The 16431-nt window shown below is 34.5% G+C and overlaps 2 protein-coding genes across 3 annotated transcripts in view; one reads left to right on the top strand and one right to left on the bottom strand.

The window, feature by feature from the left end:
• Positions 1–2087, top strand: part of CD44 (CD44 molecule (IN blood group)) — an 88189-nt gene extending 86102 nt beyond the window's left edge. For both annotated transcript variants that reach the window (XM_081315312.1, XM_081315313.1), the window contains one exon: positions 462–2087. In XM_081315312.1, coding sequence (XP_081171438.1) covers positions 462–678 — 217 coding nt within the window. In that variant the 3' untranslated portion in view covers positions 679–2087. The remainder of the gene's footprint in view (positions 1–461) is intronic.
• An 11289-nt stretch (positions 2088–13376) lies between these two features.
• Positions 13377–16431, bottom strand: part of SLC1A2 (solute carrier family 1 member 2) — a gene marked incomplete at its 3' end in the record, with an annotated part of 32423 nt that continues 29368 nt past the window's right edge. Inside the window, exon 10 of the mRNA XM_081320271.1 lies at positions 13377–13451. Within this exon, the coding sequence (XP_081176397.1) occupies positions 13377–13451 (75 nt within the window). The remainder of the gene's footprint in view (positions 13452–16431) is intronic.

Raw genomic sequence — 16431 nt, 5'->3', positions numbered from 1 at the left:
CTTCCTTCCTTCCTTCCTTCCTTCATTCATTCATTCATTCATTCCATCCTTCCTTCCTTCCTTCCTTCCTTCCTTCCTTCCTTCCTTCCTTCCTTCCTTCCTTCCTTCCTTCCTTCCTTCCTTCCTTCCCTCTCTCCCTCCCTCCCTCAGATGATCAATTACTTCAATCCATGTGTAACTTGAGAACCATAGACAAAGCCTTACCCTTCTGAAGAATCCAAAGTTATCCTCCATTCAAACTAAGGAATTTGTTAGAAGGCTATTTTGATAGATTATGCTTTGTTCCAATTATGTCAACACACCAGAAATAAAGATTAATCTGCAGTAATTTTGAAGTTCTTAAGAAATAAGCAAGGAACGAATGTTTTTAATGTAATCTGCTACTTGAGACAAAATGAAGGCAGTATATAACATACTGTCTTTAAATATTTTTACTTTACAATTTTTCCCTTTTCTGTTAGATGTGGGCAGAAGAAGAAGCTTGTGATCAACAATGGTAAAGGAGGCATAGATGAGAAAAAGAAAGATGGGTTAAATGGAGAAGCCAGCAAATCTCAGGAAATGGTGCACTTGGTACACAAAGAGAAGGCAGAAGACCAAAAGGGCCCACATGACGAATTCCAAGCAATTGATGAAACACAGAACCAACAAGATGTGCCCTTGAAGAGTGGCATGTAGGAAAGCTGTGCCAATCAAATTGAATCAGAGTTGGGGAAAACAAAAAGCATCATACTGAACTGGGACTAGAACTCAGAAATGCAGTGAGCTACTGATCTCTTTAAAACATAATTAAGCATTTTCTTGGGTTTTTTTTTTCTTTTGTAATGGTCAGCTTCAAAAATAACATGTCATTTTTGGCTTTGCCCAACATTGCATCATTTTGCCCAGTTTAAATTAGTGACCATCATCTTATTACTTGTATTTGTTCCCCAATTGCAATCAGTTTGGTAAGGCAAAACACCAAAATTTATTTAGTTTGACGTACAGAATTTTTGAACTTTACAGAATCTGTAGCCATTAAGGTATTATAATAAAATGCATTCCCAGGGAATTCACGACGATAGGCTATCTTGAGATTTGATTCATAGATTTTGGAATTGAATTTTTATTGGTCAGTTAAGAAATTGTCAGGTTTATTAAATCTTGTTAATGTTTTAATATTTTGGAATTACATGTTGTAATAGTTGAATATGAAAAGCATGTTTTTACACATTCCACAGATCTCCACCATATTAAAAACACACTAACCAAAAAAGGGTGGAAAGACCAAAAAAAACCACCCCAAATCCAAATCTGATTTATAGCAAATAAATTTTTATTCTCTATAATCTAAATAATGTGGTGATGTTATCTTTAAATTTCAGTGTTCACCTTCCTTGTCAGCCTGCTGTACTTCTGGTGTATCTTATTCCATTTATTAGGGATCCCATTATCTTATGGGCTGTGAACTGACCCTAGAATATTTGGACGGGAGCAAACCAAGACACATTCCTTTTTTCTTGTCCCACTGTCCCTCAATGTTTGCGTTCCCTTGAAATACCCATTTCCTATTTGCGTCTGAATTAATAGGTCACAGTCTAGAGAGTAAAAAGATTCTTAAGGATAAAACAGGGGACCTCTTTTCCTACACAGTTCCAGTTCTAGCAGAGTATATTTATGTGAGATCTTTTCTGTGCAGTCATGACTTACAATGGAAGAACACATGAAACATATTTGAAATAAGTAATTCAGAAGTTCTGTTGCCCTGAAAACATGCCACTAGCTGAAATCCAGCCAGGATCTCCATACACAGAATAAGTGCCTTTAGTAGGATGTACTGTATGTGCCTCCCAGTTTTCCAGAAATATGATACTGAAGGTTGGAGACAATTTTGTAGAATATTGTGTTGTGCGTGCGTTACTGAGTGTTTTCAGTCATGTTATGCTTTTTAGTAATAAGATAGATATATAAAGTATAGACTTAACTACCTTATTTTGGAATCCACTGTGATAATTTAGCTGATCAGATATAAGAAACAATTGTTTGAACTTTTATTGGATTGTTTTTCAGTCTGAAAGAATGCCTGGAGTATAACCATCACCCTGTATGTGCTTAAGTTAAGGAAACACTTATTGTCAGCTACCACACTTTCCATTTGAATTACAATATAGTAATTCATGCCATATACTTCTTTGCTCAAAGATGTTGGAATAAAACTTTGAACAGTCATCCGGTTTATATGGCAAACTTAATTTTCTTTTTAATCAGAAATGTTACTTCTGATTCCTAGCAACATGTTCTTCTGTGGCTTTTTGATATTTGAATCAGCTTTTCTTGTAGATTACCTGGCTAGATAACATCAGAAGTGCATGGAGAAATGGACTTCATTGGTTTTTTATACTTCATTTTATATTTCAGAAAGGGATTTGAAAAACCTGACCATAACCTTGATAAACTGGACCAATGTGGAATGGATCATCACACTACAAAATGGACTTGAGCTGGCTCAACAACTAACATATGGCCCTTAATAGGTCTACATCCACATGGAAGGAAGCATGCAAAGGGTAGCTCAGGGTTCTCTGCCTAGAACCCAGTTCTTTAATTGACTTTGATGAGGGACTAAAAGGATTGTTCATAAAATTTGCAGCTGACACCATGCTGGAAAACTTTCTAACACCCTAGATGATAGGCTCAAGCTTCAGAAGGATTTTGATAGGCTTGAACATTGGTCCTATCCAATAAAATGTTCAATAATGAAAAATGTAAGGTCCTCCATTTGGCAGGACAAAACAAACAGATGCACTACAATTTAGGTACAGGTAGTCATTGACTTACAACAGTTCATTTAGTGATCATTTGAAGTTACACCCTTACTGAAAAAAGTCACTTCTGACCATTTTGCACACCTACAACCATTGCAGCATCCCCATGGCCATGTGATCAAAATTTGGATGCTTGGCAACTGGTTCATATTTGTGATAGTTGCAGTGTTCTGGAATCATATGCCCACCATTTTGGGACCTTCCAACAAGTGAACTCAATGGGGAAGCTAATAACCATGTTACTAACTTAACCACTACAGTGATTCACTTAACAAATGTGGCAAGAAAGGTTTAAAATGGGGCAAAAATCACTTAACTGTTTCACTTAGCAACAGAAATTTTAGGGCTCATTGTGGTAGGAAGTCGAGGACTACCTGCACTTGGTTTAGAAGTAGTTGCAGGAAGGGTATGGGTATTTTGGTAGACTACAGATGACCAGCTGCCCAAATTAATTTTGGGGTACATCAACAGATGCATAATGTCAGGATCACTGGAAGTGATATTACTTCCTTACGCTTCAGTGGTTAAGACTATACCTGAATTAATGTTTAGTTTGCCACAACACAAAAAAGATATTGAAGAACTGGAAAAATTGGAAAGAAGAGCAACGGATGGGCAGGGGTTCAGAGGCTTAGCTCTATTATAGCCATGTGATTGACAGGTACATTAACCTAAGTGCTCCTGTCCTGTTTTTGCTTGAAATTCATTATTTGAGACATAATTACCTAATGTACTAACTTAGTTTTACAAAATGACTAATTAATGTAAGCAATTGCTATGATGAAGCATTTTCTTCAAGTGTAACTATTTTCCCACATTTAGATGCTATGGCCAATATTGGTCTAAAGAACAACAGGGCGGGTACATTTTTACTTTCATGGGCAGCTTTTCTGCATTAAACACACACGCACACACACAAACCCTAACATTTTGGTAGCATAAATGTCTTGAATTATTTTAGAGAAGCTTCACTGTTTATAAAAGTACATGGATGAACAGAAATCTGCAGAACTGCAAATGTAATGTGTGAAAGTAGCTCTGTTGGTTTGATATGTCAATCATTGGCAAATTAGCATACATATATCGAATAAACTAGCTTAAAATCCTACAAGCTAGACTCCAGCAGTATGTGGATCGAGAACTACCAGAAGTACAGGCAGGATTTCGAAGAGGCAGAGGAACTAGAGATCAAATAGCCAACATACGCTGGATCATGGAGAAAGCTAGAGAGTTCCAGAAAAACATCTACTTCTGCTTCATTGACTATGCTAAAGCCTTTGATTGTGTGGATCATAACAAACTGTGGCAAGTTCTTAAAGAGATGGGAGTACCAGAACATCTTATTTGTCTCTTGAGAAACCTATATGCGGGCCAAGAAGCAACAGTGAGAACTGGACACGGAACCACTGATTGGTTCCAAATTGGGAAAGGTGTCCGGCAAGGCTGTATACTGTCGCCTTGCCTATTTAACTTATATGCAGAGCACATCATGAGAAAGGCAGGGCTAGAGGAGTCAAAAGTTGGAATTAAGATTGCTGGAAGAAATATCAACAACCTAAGATATGCAGATGATACCACTCTAATGGCAGAAAGTGAAGAGGAACTGAAGAGTCTCTTGTTGCGAGTGAAGAAGGAGAGTGCAAAAGTTGGGTTGAAACTAAACATTAAGAAAACCAAGATCATGGCATCCGGCCCTCTCAATTCCTGGCAAATAGATGGGGAAGAAATGGAGGTAGTGACAGATTTTATTTTCCTGGGCTCCAAGATCACTGCAGATGGGGACTGTAGTCAAGAAATTAAAAGACGCTTGCTCCTCGGGAGGAAAGCCATGGCAAATCTAGACAGCACACTAAAAAGCAGAGACATCACCCTGTCAACAAAAGTGCGTATAGTCAAGGCTATGGTCTTCCCAGTTGCAATGTATGGCAGTGAAAGTTGGACCATAAGAAAGGCAGAGCGCAAAAGAATTGAGGCCTTTGAACTGTGGTGCTGGAGAAGACTCCTGCGAGTCCCTTGGACTGCAAGGCAATCAAACCGGTCAGTCCTAGAGGAGATCAACCCTGACTGCTCTTTAGAAGGCCAGATCCTGAAGCTAAAACTCAAATACTTTGGCCACCTAATGAGGAGGAAGGACTCACTGGAGAAGAGCCTAATGCTGGGAAAGATTGAGGGCAATAGAAGAAGGGGACGACAGAGAATGAGGTGGCTGGATGGAGTCACTGAAGCAGTAGGCGTGAGCTTAAATGGACTCCAGAAGATGGTAGAGGACAGGAAAGCCTGGAGGAACATTGTCCATAGGGTCGCGATGGGTCGGACACGACTTCGCAACTAACAACAACAACAACAATCGAATAAACATTTGTTACTGGACTATAACTCTTCATACATCCTTCCATCACATATTCTGTCTAGAACTTGCAAGTAAATAGATGTACTCACATTGATTCTATCCATGAAAATTATGAATTCACATTTATTGATATGTACATAAAAAATCCAACATTTAGTGAAATACTGTGTGCTGATTATTTCCAGTATATAAAGAATGTCCAGTTCTGTTTTATATACAAGTTACAGAAATCAGTTCACACAGGAAAAGAAAATAATTGCTATAAAGGAGATAAGAACTATGAAAAATGCGTAGTAAACAAGTCATTGCTACTGTAGTAATCAACATTAATAGATTTAGCATTTCCATGTATTAGATTGTACACAAAATGGCATAGATATTATACAATACACCATTTCATTTTTCAGATGAATATTTTTAATTACAGTCAAAGCCAGGTTTGTGCTTTCTTTTGTATGTAGGGTGACCAACTAACTGCAGTCTAAGGGGTCATGTGCACAAGATCCACGATCTCGAGAGATCATAACCACAATAATTCCCCTAGCTGAATATATCTGCAGAGCTTGGAACTGAGTGGATCTCCCCTTTCTATGCATAATTATATGATATCCATGCATTCAAGGCCTACAGAAGCAAAATAATATAACTATGTTTGGGCAATAACTAGATTCAGTTTACAACTATAAAACTGTTCCTTGTTCTGTCAAGAGGAATAGTTACAACCTAGTTCTTCAGCCTTGCTTTCCAATCTTAGTGACTTCTAAGATATGTGGCTTTCAACTACTACAATCTCCCACCCAGGTATTCTAGGAATTGAAGTCCACACATCTCAAGCTTTTGAGGTTGGGTACATTGCGCTAGAGAATTTAAGACAGGTAGTAACTAATTTGATTCAGGGTTATCATGAATTATATTTAAATTTACATATTATATAAAGCATGAAATGAATCTTGCATGCAATTGCAATGCAGTAGAACTAGCTTTGTGCTGAGATTTATAACTCATATGAGATCTGTTACGTATGTTTTTCCAACTTGGCTCACAAAATTTTCATAAAGGACATTTGGGGACCCTTTTGCTCCTTTTCCTGAATTTCCTGGCTTTACCTGATTTCAACTTTATGTAATGACTCCTTTTTCAAATAACAATCTCTAAGAAAGCATATTTTATACCATATTTTTATCTCAATCATTTTTTTTCACATGATCTATTAACACTGGAATATGAACAAGTAAAGAATATGCTTCAAAAAGAAGTCTGTCTTTTCTCATACTGCCTTGAATTTGGATTTGTTACTATGGTCAGTGAAGAAGTGAAAAATGAACACTTGAGGAATCTTGAAGGGTTAGATCACCACAACGTCCTGATTGAGAAGCAAAAGCTGAGACTGCAGTTTCAAAAGGTAAACATAGCATTCAAAATAAAACATGATTTTTTTTACAAGGGATCAAAATGTTGATAGTTGCAATGATTTATTAACATCTGTCTTTATATCTCCAATCATGTATACAGAAAAATACATAATCAATATAATACTGTGCTTATATTTATTCATTAAAGTAGCAGTGCTATTGCAATCACAGTGCAACATCAGACAGTCACTCACATTCACTAAGTGCCAGGGATTTGCACGCATACCCTCAGATGCATGCTGCTTGTTTAGATATATAAAGACAAGTACTATAACATATTTACAAATGACCTGGCTGGAACATAAGGGTTATAGCAATTATTTAAACACAATTATACTGCTTATACCACCATGTAGCAGTGCTTAGCAGATTATGGAAATTTTGCTGTTAAACATATGGAAATGGAAATACCAATATAGCAGCCAAAGCCAGCCAACTTAATCCAATCTATTTTCAAACATATTACTATTTTCTATTCCAGCAGAGTTGAAGTTAAATTAAATTAAAATAAAATACCAACTATTAATACTGTATACACAATTTCACTGAAATTACACCAAGATAAGCTACATTATCTACAGAAAGTGTGGGGAGGCACTGTTCTTCATGCAGAAAACAACGCATCCAAACTGTATAAGAGCATCATGCTTTGATAGGTAATGCTAGCGTTTTATCTTACGACTGGATTGTATTTAGTTTTAATTACGAGAATATTTGAAAACTCTGCTTTAAAATAGACTATTACAAAATAAAATCACAATAATATACTGCCTATACCTACTGTACAGTTTATTCATCCATTTGCAGGTTATATATGACAGGTTGCACAAGTTAAATATTACCTGTTTCATAGAGTCAGTTGTTACTGTAGGTATCTCCTCTTCAATTTTGTGCAGTTGTGTGCCCTAAGGGGCAGAGTCTGAATCATATTCAAACTATAATTTGGGTTTTAAAAATTTATTTGCTCTCTCAATGTGCTTGGATAAAAACAAGGCATTAGCAATATAGATATTTTGTAATTAACTGTTAATAAAGGAAGAAAAACAGATTTCAATCGTTATGGTGAAAAAATATATTGCTTGTTTTTATTTTATAAATGTTTTAAAAATCAGGAGGTATTTATATATGTGCTATTCAGTTGACATAATCCCCTAAGAATGTAGTTTGGTCCTTTTGTAGAAAGGCAAAGATGTGAGATCAAATGCTGCAGTTCCTTACACATTTTAAACTTACATAGCTTTCATTTTTGTCTTTGTATATCTCAACAAAATGCATCTAAAAACTAGAACTGTTTGAACCAATAGAGTTCATTAGTAGCTTAACAAATAATTCCTGGTGTCAGTAATCTTTGTCATTCAATCGTTAGGGTTAGGCAAATACTATAAATACTGTTTGAGAAGACATTTCTCTCTGTCAGCATGGGATGTGATGTATGTCACATTACTGAAGAAATGTAACCATTAAAGATCAATCTGGGAATCTGGTACATAAAAAGCAGCCACTTCATTCTGTCCACATCATCATTTCCATGGAAGGCCTACCAAGCTCATGAAATGTTATTTGATGCAAATTTTGGACACCAAGCTGAGCCTGACTGGCTCTGGACATAAATAGATTAGATTTTGTCAAAAGCTGTAATCCTAAAGTATATGGATTTTGTAAATTAATTCCATTGAAAATAATGGCAAGTAAGTACATTAAAAACAAAATATATTCTGAATCAGAATATTTATCTGTAGGGTAGAGACATTGTGGAATTATCCTGGTAAAAAAACAAGCTAGGTATAAAAAGGCTCAATCTCAATCTATATTAATACTGTAATAGTGTTCCATAATGAACTGTAGCATAAAGACACCTTTAACTTCCATTTGTGCTTTGCTTAAAGTTATAAAGTTTAAAGAGTTATGTTAATTTAACATAACATAACAGTGGCTGGTTTCATATGTCACACAAGTCATAGTTTATTTTAACCATGGTTTGTGGAACAAGCTGTATTGGCCTGCTTTATATACTGCTCAGCTATAAATCATGGTTTACAAGCCACAAGAGCTGAGTTCGTATGTTGTACTAGGTCAAAACCAACCCACTGATACAATGGCTTAATGTGTTGCATGAACCCAGTCACAAATTTTATTTATCAGAGTTTGTTACAAAAGAATCTTCCTTAAAAGGATTATAGCATTTTTTCTTGCCTGCTTATATGGTTGTATAATAAAATAACTGTCTGCAAATGGTATAAGAAAATAACCTCTGCAAATGTCTGTAAATTACAGATGCCAGAAATAAGTTAATTCATTCTATAGTGTATATCATGGTTGCAGAAGAATAAATGGCTAAATTAGTGTAAGTAGAAATACACCTCATGCATTCCATAAATTACCATTCACACATTAGGAAGGAATTTTGTTACAGTAGTCAAATAAAAAAATGAAGAAGCAGCTTTGAAATAAAGATAATGGAAAGATCTATAGCACTGATTAAACCCACCCCACTAGCTCTGAAAACAAGGTGTCAAAGTTATAGCAAACTAAAATATAATTTTCAGAGGAAGTATTTAAGTTATATACAATACATTGTTTTCTAATGTGAAAGATGGTATAGTCTAAAACATGATTTACAGGCCTTACTTGAGGCAATCAGTGCTATAAATTGAATCTAATTCCAAATAGCTTTCTTTTTTCAGCAAGAGCTCAGCCTAATCAATCACCTCCCTCTGCTTAAAAGATGGGAGTTTCCACATAGCTAAAAAAATGTAGATCTTCTGATTTTTGATTATGTCTAATAAAATATTACCCTAGCAGCCTGTGAAGTGCAATATTAAACATGTGGATAAAGTTGGGGAAAAATGAGTTCAGTAATAAACTTTCCTATCGTTTGGGAATGAGGGGAGAGAATAAAAAATAGAAAAGTCATGTTTTCTAGATGTTGGTGTGGCATTTATAGGCATCATGGTTAACGGGGATACTGGCATGGGTCATTTTTTAAAAAAAAATTGGTTCTCTATTCCACCCTGCATGTTCAGAGAATGAGGAAGGTCTGGATTCTGTAAATCTATAACATACAAGTTCTCCAATGTATAACGTCAGAATTCTAATTATTCTGATTCTAGATTCTCATCAGGGATGGGGCTTTTCTGCACCTTCTTGGGTAAAAAACCCCACGGTATGAGATTTTCCACTGTTAGAGTTAACAAATGTTAGGGTCTCTAGGGCCAAATTCTTCAGTATTGCTGTAAAAAAGGCAGCAAGTGCACGTATGATTTTGTTTAGTTAAAACATGATAGGATGATCCCTATCATGAAGTAAAAGTAAGAGTACTGTGAGCATCAAAGCATGAAATTATATAAGTATAATTTCATATACTTATGAACTCAAGTTTAGAAACATACAGTCAAAGGAATAGAATAAGATGTGAATAGATTAACCACCAATTAGCATTAGGCTTGGTGGAATGGCAGATGTGTAAAAAAATGCAACCCTAGATGCAAGGTACATATTCTTAATAGTTTGAATTTAAGTTTATTAAAGTTGCAGTGTCCATCTTCTTTGACTTTGCAGAATCAGCCTCACTAGAAAGGGATAAAATTTTGAAAAGTAAAGAGGATGCATATAAAAGAGAATTCCTGACATTCCACATTATACTGGGTTGTGAAAGACCCAGTCTTTTGGGGTTTTGTATTTGATAAAGATTTTTATATTAAGCTTCATGACCATTTTGAGCAATAAGAGAGAAATATACAGTAGATGGGTGAAAAATAAGTGCAAAAATATTCCTCATATTAAACATTAAAAGATACTTTTAAAAGCTGAAGAGTATCTAGAGATTCGAACAAGCATCTACAAGTGAGATAGAAGACATTTCACCTTGCTAAAAAGAGAACATTGTTTCTCACGCATGCAAGTGTAGTATTTTTTTGTCAGCACTGCTGTAATTTACTTCAGGGTCTTATGAATATATACTTACGGCTGGTTTTAAAGAGTGAGGAGCATATAGTAGCACCATAAAGAAAACAAATGATCATTCTCTTGAACTCCATGAATCAAACCATACCAGGAATGGAATAATGGGAAGATTTTTCTCTTCAAGGCGGCCAAAATTTTTCAGGTTTGCAATGCTGTATCAGATAAATGGCATTTTGCTTGTTCAGATCCCCCTTTTTATCTAATCAAGAAATTACACCCAATTAAAAGAAAGGCTGGGTTTGCTAATGCAAATTAACAAATGACCTGAACGAAGTGCAAAGTGCTGGTGCAAAATGGTTTCTTATAAATTAAATTCCTAATTGTTTTATTTTGCTGAGTCTCTAGGTAGCTATCACATGTCATGGTTACACAGGCAAGAAATAAATTATTGCACATCAGGGATTAAATTGTAGAAATGCTTAAGGATTATTTTAATAGTTAATTATTAATCATTCATAATGAATGTTACCAAAAATGGAGGTATTAATATGGAGGAAAACTTTGACTACTAAGAAAAAAAAATACTGAGTGCAATTGTTAATTATATTTTGCATTTGCAAATGAAAAGCATGTTCACCCAAACAAGTAATGCTTATAAACTAGCATTGCAAAATCCTTCTGCATCTTTCTTTTGGAAATTCAGAAACTAGTTACCCTGGATAAAGAAGGTGGGATAACAGTTAAGGTTTAGTTTTCTACTGTGAAATGGAAAGCTGTGGATGTTTGTTAAATTTGTTGGTTACCACAGCAGAATACAGAGCATTAGAATTCACTCAGGAGCCAAAATGCTGAGCAAGACTGGTCACTTCTCCGTTATATTGTATATAGCCATGCACATAAAAAAGATGTAGGGTTTTAAGTACAAGGCCATATTGATTTTTTTGACCCCTCCCCATGAATGTCCCTGATTGTAAGTAAAGGGTGGCTTTGTTTTTAAGAAGCAGAAATTCCCTGAGTTACGAAACATCCAAAAAAAATGTTTTGCCAAATCCTACACAGGGCTTTTTTTCCCCTATGTAAATATCAGAAATCTCTAATTCCAAAATTACAATTTCTTTTTACTTTAGTTTGAGAGCTTCCTTCTCAGAGTGGTGACTTTATTTTCAATTAGCATTTCAAAAATTATACCCATACAAAGGAAACCTATGCTTACATTTGTGGTCAGTACTATCACTACTTCAAAATGAAAGGGAAATATAATGTAAAGCTGAGCACAAGCGATATTGGTGTTTAGTGACTGTAAGAAAATCCTAAAAGGCGCTTCAGTGTGGATTGCCCATTAAAAAAAAATTGCACCAACATGTGATAGCCACAAATGTACTTCTCCATAAGGATATAGTGCTCATCTATGTAAAATTTAAGAGTTCTCTTTTTTTCCTGTTAATGCACGTAGTGACGATGGGCCAGACCTGACTTGAAAAGGATATGTTAGAGGTGTGCTTTCCTTACATATATCCTATGTCTTTCCGAGTTAAATTATACTGCCTGCAGAGTTCACCAAAAGTAAGAAAAAAGAAATGTGGATGTGGATGTGGGAGTTACATTCAATTCTCTGATCTCACCAGGGCCAATTATTTAATACACTGGAAGAAAAAGAAGAAAGTAGCTCTCTCTGATCTTTTCATATTTCTATAGAGAATAACACTATTCTGAAAAGAGTATCAGATATTAAATTGGGCTCGCTTTGCAGGATTTGTTCTTCTACAAACGTGGCAAAGAAATAATCACATTTTGAGTACCATAGCAAATAAAAAATAAAACACTCTAGAGAAATGAACTGACATTTGCCAAAACTAATTTGTTCAAATTACTTAATATAATTAAGATTCAACATATTGGGTGGGAAGATATCTAATATTTACAGGAAAATATCTTAGCCCTGACTAAATAACTTTTATAGATGTATGAAGATTCTGCTAACTGTTGAATATTTATTTAATTAATTTAATTTAATTTATATACCGCCCTTCTCCCAAAGGACTCAGGGCGGTGTACAGGGCAATGCAATAAAATATCTTCCCAGGTAAGTGAGCATACTTCCTGGCATGGATTGTTAGCTGTGCAAACATGTCATTTGTTTAATTCCAGTGTCACAGATTTGCCTACTGGAAGGACGTTCTACAGGGATATCAACCTACGATCATAAATTTATCCAGTTGAGTTATGCAAAAACTATATCCTGCCTTCTGATCTCAAAAAGGTTGATTGTTTATAGAGCTAAAATGGAGAGATGAAGATTTTATCATTAAAAGTACTTTGTTTTTGGTTTTCGTTTTTGCATGTATTGGCACTCACTGGAGTTCAGAACTGGAATTTAGGTAGATCACTTAATTTAAGAAAGCTTGAAGAAAAGGGAACTGAAGAAAACCACATGCAAAATAAAGCACATGAAAAGCCTTTCAGAAATAATGTCTTGTACATAATGTGTTCACTGTATTCAGTATGCACCAAGATATAGGTTCACATATTCAACAGGATGGAGATTCTGCATGATGTACACTATACTTAATGCTAAACATTTAGTCCCTGAAGCAAATCAGCTATATTGTGCCTTTAAAAATCTTTCTTCTTTAAATGCCTACATTTTCTATGTTTTGAACAGAAGGAGGAAACTCAACCAATGATCTCTCTTACATCCAAACAAATAATAAAATAAGATAAACCATTTGGCCAAGAAACTAGAAGAGCAAAGATTTCACAAGACCATTTCTAAGTTTCAGTTAACAGCATTAAGTAAGCACATTTCTATGCTAAATGAAAACAGTGGAAAATCTTGGATCTTGATATCTGCTTTACCAAAAGACAACTTCAGGGACTTATTCAAGATGGACCTGGAGTGTTTCCACCTTATTTCTCGTGTTTCCAAAGTTCTTCTTCGACAGCATTGAAGTCTGCAGATTTGCCATTGGTTGCCAAGGTTACCTGAAAGTAATTACCATCAACACCTAGCTTAAAATCAAGGCACTTTTGCAGGAAACATAATGAATTATGCAAATCTTAATATTTACAGAACTGATTATGTTTGTACTTTAATTTTTTTGTAGTCATGCAGTTCTGCCATTTCAATTTTTTTAAAAGAATCTATTGAAAATACTCAAATTTACAGCACAAAATACAACGCAGAGAAAAACTGATAGCAGACCGATAGGCTATTTTTTTGTACACACACTATTAAAAAAATAGCAAAACAGTAAATAGCAGAATTAATTTGCCACAAGAGAGTGACATCTGTCATTACTGTTGCATGTTAAAGGTACAGTTACAGTGAAGTCAAACAAGTATTAACGAGAGTGCATTTTATTTATTTCTGTTAAATTTTTAAATTAGACAAAAATGATGCGAAGCCCAAAATGATGAAAACATTCTAGGGGAAACACCCATTAGTAAGCAATAGTCAGGTAGTTAATTGAAAAAATATTTCCTGGCCATGGATACCTTTTTCACAGTTGTAGTATCATAAACACAGCCAGAAAACCCAAAAGGTTAATGTACTTATTGGCCTGATTAGAACTGAACTGGACCTTTACATCATAATTGTCTTTTATCTATTTGCACTTCCAACCTTACCTTCCATGTTCTAGTCCTCAGCTTCAAAAAAGAACCTTACAAGACAAGATTATTATTCCACATGATGGACAAATTGGATGTACAGAAAACATGAGGTATGCATTCACATTTGAAACAATTGCAGCCTTTTTTTCTGATTACAAAGAGGAAAATACATGCATTAAAAACAATAAAGTTCACTTCATATTTGAAGTTGAAAATGTAGGGTTAGATCAAAAGAAATATAAAACGTGACAATAAAAATACAAGGAAAAACTGTCATGCAATTTATAAGCCAATATTGCTTGCCAATAAACTTATAATAGTCATGCAGCACTATCAAGATAGGAAGCCAGTTAAATATTAAAAAGTCAAGAGGACAAATAACTGTATTAGTAATTAAGTCAAGCACCAATAACAAAAACTGCTGACCAAACCTGGATCCTGTTGCAAATTTTCATATCCACGCATTCATTTTTAGTGCTATTTCCTAATTTTTATTGGGGATGATCAAGTTAAACATTTAATCACATTTGCATCCCATTCGTTTCAACATTAACATCTTAAATGTGTGCTCCACTGTTTGAATGACTGAAACTTAAAAGTGATTAATTTTTGTGTAGTGTTATTTTATAACAACAACTAATAATATTTTATGGAAAAAGTAGTTTAATGCCTATACCTGAAAAAATCTGCTTAGAACATAATCATAGTGCTATCATAATTTTTCTGTCATGGAAACTGACATATGGATAAAATCTTCTGATTACAATGTTTTTGGACTGAAGCATAATTTTATTGTGTTTAAATGATGAAGTTCTTTTGGAAGTGAAAACTAACCCTTGTAGATAAAAAGCTTAATGACTATGTAGTTAAAACCATGATTATATGTCAGATTGGATGGGGGGAAAGGCAAAACCTGCATTGGGTCATCACAACTCAAACTATATAAGTTACACAGAATATTTGTCTCCAACATTAAGGTACAAGTATGAAAGTACATCGTTTGTATTGTGATGTCATAACACACATGTTGTCATTTTCACATCATTTCAGTTAGCAGTGGACATCTATGGCCAATAAGAAGTTAGTAACAGAATCAGCTATTATCAGCATAAATATATAAAGATGAAACTGTAGATCTACTAAAGAAAACACTGGATTCAGTTCTGCAGTCAAACCTAGAGCTGCTAGTAGTGACAACTGTGCTTTATTGTGCTTTGAACAAGCTAAGGAAATCACTAATTTGTGTACTGATTTCTCTTTCTTCCCACACTGACTGGAAGCAATCACTTCCATTTTTGACTGATCACAATTTATTCTTTCATCTAAATCCTCAACAGTAACTAATCCTAATTACTTGGGATTGAGAGAAAGACAGTTTGGAATCTATGTTTTTAAGCTAGCTTGTTGCAAACAAACTTAGTTCATATTCTCTAATATTTTACCAGATTCAATTGCCACCTCAACTTGTGATTAATAAAATAAGATTATTCCAGGAATTATTCTAGAAATCTTTGTGGCCCTAGAGTTCTCTGAAATTCAAATCAATCTTGGTCAGGACAATTCTTGTTATAGTTTTCTCTTAACTCACATTATTACTGACAGGATCAAACACAAAGCACAAAGTTGACATGGTAATGATGACCAAAAATAATTCTGAAAGCAAGAACAAACATGCCTGGATTAGTGAGTTTCCACATATTAAGAAGTCCGACACATATGCCCGTATGGTGTATTATGGAAAGCATTAATCTAAAATAATATTGGCTTTACATTTTGCTTGAGGCTCATTGTTTCTCAACAATTAAATGTCTTTCATATTAATCATCAAACAACTTCTTAAATCTTTTCCTTAGTTAATTCAATTGTCTGTTGCATTGTATCATATTGTGTGGTTTAGTATTTATAAATTTATTTTGTGATGTTTTATGGCTGTCTATTGTTAAGCACCCAGACTCACTAGGTTAAGATGGGTGGCCTTATAAATTTTATAAATAAATGAATTTTGAAGAAGAAAAACAAAGGGTTTTTTTAGGAAGCAATCATAATTTGCAACAAATCCATTATTTCATATCAATTAAATCAAAGTGCTTTTAAAAAAATCAAATGAATATTGAAATAGAACATGAAGCCATATTCTTTCCATAACACATAGTGAAACATGCTCTTGGTTGTAAACATTACATGCATCTTTAAGGTTAAACAAAATTGCAATAAATTAAATAAATTTACAAGCAAATATACACATGTTGAACATTTTTAATGGGAGCCAGTTTTCTCCTCATTACATTTTTTTAAAAAAATATTATTTTTTAAAAAAGTTTGTACTGTGACTTGCTAGATGCAAGTCTCA

This window comes from Vipera berus (assembly GCF_964194415.1).
Source record: "Vipera berus genome assembly, chromosome: 1".
Lineage (NCBI taxonomy): Eukaryota > Metazoa > Chordata > Lepidosauria > Squamata > Viperidae > Vipera > Vipera berus.
Note: the sequence above shows the minus strand (reverse complement) of the source record. Positions and strands in the feature narration are given on the sequence as shown.